The 2993-nt window shown below is 34.4% G+C and overlaps 1 protein-coding gene across 1 annotated transcript in view; it reads right to left on the bottom strand.

The window, feature by feature from the left end:
* Positions 1-1454, bottom strand: part of HELRODRAFT_172177 (hypothetical protein) — a gene marked incomplete at both ends in the record, with an annotated part of 8424 nt that extends 6970 nt beyond the window's left edge. Inside the window, 2 exons of the mRNA XM_009018860.1 lie at positions 617-739; positions 1376-1454. Coding sequence (XP_009017108.1) covers positions 617-739; positions 1376-1454 — 202 coding nt within the window. The remainder of the gene's footprint in view (positions 1-616; positions 740-1375) is intronic.
* Positions 1455-2993: the final 1539 nt, after the last annotated feature.

The following is a 2993-nucleotide window of genomic DNA, read 5'->3' as shown; positions in this document are numbered from 1 at the left end:
CAGAAAAGGAANGAGAGAGAGAGAGNGAGAGAGAGAGAGAGAGAGAGAGAGAGAGAGAGAGAGAGAGAGAGAGAGAGAAAGAGAGAGAGAGAGAAAAAGAAAAAGAAAAAGAGAGAGGGGGAAAAAAAAGATAATAAAAAAAGCAGGGAAAAGAGAAGGTGAGATAAAAAGTGAAAAAAAAACATAAAAAAAGTCACCAAACAGACACATACACGACAGCATAAACAGAATCCACCATACAAACTCACATACACACACACAAGCACGCACACACACACAGACACGCACGCACACACACACAGCAGAAACAACTACAATCACGGAGAAACACGAAAAACATAAACCACAAATGCACACATTCTCCACCATTTAATTTATTCATTGACCTCCTTTTAATGCACCCCAGGGCAAATATTTGATGGTACCTAAAACACATCTTAAACATACATACATACATTTACATACATAACATGCACAAATTGCCATACACACATACAATACAATATACATAAATACACACACACACACACACACACACACACACACGTACAAACACATACAAATCTAATAAATACATACACAAACAATTAAAACAGTATAAAATCAGTTATAATACCTTGTGAACATGAATCTCCGACAAATCCAGTAAGTGAACATTGGCAGGTGTAAGATGACCAAAATTGTGAACATGTTCCTCCGTTACCACATCTCATCATATCTTTACACTCATTCGTTGGCTCTATAATGATGACGATTTAGGTTATGATGACGATGTAGATGATGAGTATGAAGAAAATAACCATAACGATGATGATGATGATGGTAATGATAATGATGAAGAAAAAGAAGATGATGATGTTGATAATGATGATATTGGTGGTTATGATGACGATGACGGTCGGGGAGATTGTATTTTTTCTTTGGTTCTACTTTTTTCTCTTTGGTCCAACTTTTTTCTCTTGTTTATTAGTGCTTGAGCAAAAAAAAAAGAAAATTTATGGCAGAGATAAAGAATATGATAATGACGATGACGACGACGATGATGATGACAATGAGAATCCTGGTGTTGATAATGATTTTTAATGATGATGATGATGATGATTATTATAATGATGATGAAACAGACATGGGAGTAATTTTTTTCTGAAAATGAAATATATATATATATATATAAATAAATAATTTTTTTTTATAATATATAAATAATATTTAAATAATTTTTAATAAGGTTATTTAATTTTTAAAAAGTCAAACCGGAAAAAACACGTGAGGTCGATAACCTCAACGGTTAAATTGATCGCCGTCACTCCCGGTTTAGTTTGAATTTTCAAATTGTAGAATTAACACTTTGATCATTTTAAAATTCTATTTGCACTTTTCAACTTCATCTCTGTGTAACTTTTTAATTTTTGAAATGTGTTCAACTTTTTCTCTCTACCTTGCCTTCCATTCATTTTTTGGAATATTATTATTTTGGAGAATCTATGGGGATCACCTTGCTTTCGAACCCAGACACTGCATCAGCAGGAACAAGCGACTTCTCCATTAGACCATCACCTTACGACAGTTCCGCGTTTTACGTTTTTTCCAGTCTTTCCTTACCTCTTCAATGTTCTCTATTCATTTCCATGTCCACATGTTTGTCAAACTGGCAAGTCATTTAATATGCACAGACACGTGTTAATGATGGTAGGATTTGGGAAAATGAAAAATTTTTCCCCATCAACGTCTATCCATTGTTTTTGGTCTTGTCAAAATATCAAAATCCTCTGATCATCGTAGTTGTCGTCATCATCATCTCGCACTATCGCCATCACCATGGCCATCATCCCCATCGTCATCATCATCTCATTATCGTCATCACCATTGTCGTCATCATCTTTTGTATCCTACATAATTTATATAACATCTATCTTATATATTTCAAATATTTTAAATATCTCATCCTATATATCTTATATATCCATATATATCCACATGTATCAAATCATCAGCCGACAATTCAAAATTCTACAAAAGTCAGCGTAATTTAACGTAATTGAAAATAATCACCAAAAAAATGACATGCTCAAACATACCTAGATATACTTGCATACATACACACGCGAACATAAGAAGGCACGTACACACATACACACAGACGAACAAACACAGACAGACAGACAGACAGACAGACAAATACATTAAAGATGCATGCACACATGGAAGGAAATAAGATTGAGCGTCAGATTGAGAGATCTAGGCATGCAACTTCTCATAAATTTACTAACAACACACACACGTACAAACACACGTACAAACACACGTACACACACACATACAAACACACATATGTGTGTACACGCATACACATTCATATACAAACATGCAAACACACACACACACTCACCCACACACACACACATTGTCAACTACATCACTTGAGTAATTCCAGCTTATTACTGTTGCAATTATAAAAAACGACACGCACACACAGATTCAAACACACACGTACAAACACACAGATGCATACACGCAGACACGTGCGCACACAAGCACACATACAATCAAAGAACAAAAATACTACATCAATATTATTCTACTACCAGTACTTCTTGCATAACTACGACATAAAAATACTCGAAATTACAACTATTAGTTTAACTACTACTACTCTTGCTGCTACTACTACTACTGCTGCTGCTACTACCACTACAACTACCACAGCCACAACAGCAATTACTGCTGCTTTTGCATATATAAATATTAAGCAACACTTTGAAAACAATAAAAATAAAGAATAACTAGAAAGCAAAGCGTTTCAAACATAACAACACATTCAAAACAAAAACCACTACACATCAACACAAACAACAACAACATCAACAACAACAACATCAACAAAAACACAACCTAATCAAAAACAACACACAACAACAACAACACAACAACAACGGCATCATCAACAACAATATCATCAACAACAAGACAACTTACAACAACCAACAAAAATG

The sequence above is a fragment of the Helobdella robusta genome (assembly GCF_000326865.2).
Source record: "Helobdella robusta unplaced genomic scaffold HELROscaffold_23, whole genome shotgun sequence".
NCBI classification, from domain to species: domain Eukaryota; kingdom Metazoa; phylum Annelida; class Clitellata; order Rhynchobdellida; family Glossiphoniidae; genus Helobdella; species Helobdella robusta.
Note: the sequence above shows the minus strand (reverse complement) of the source record. Positions and strands in the feature narration are given on the sequence as shown.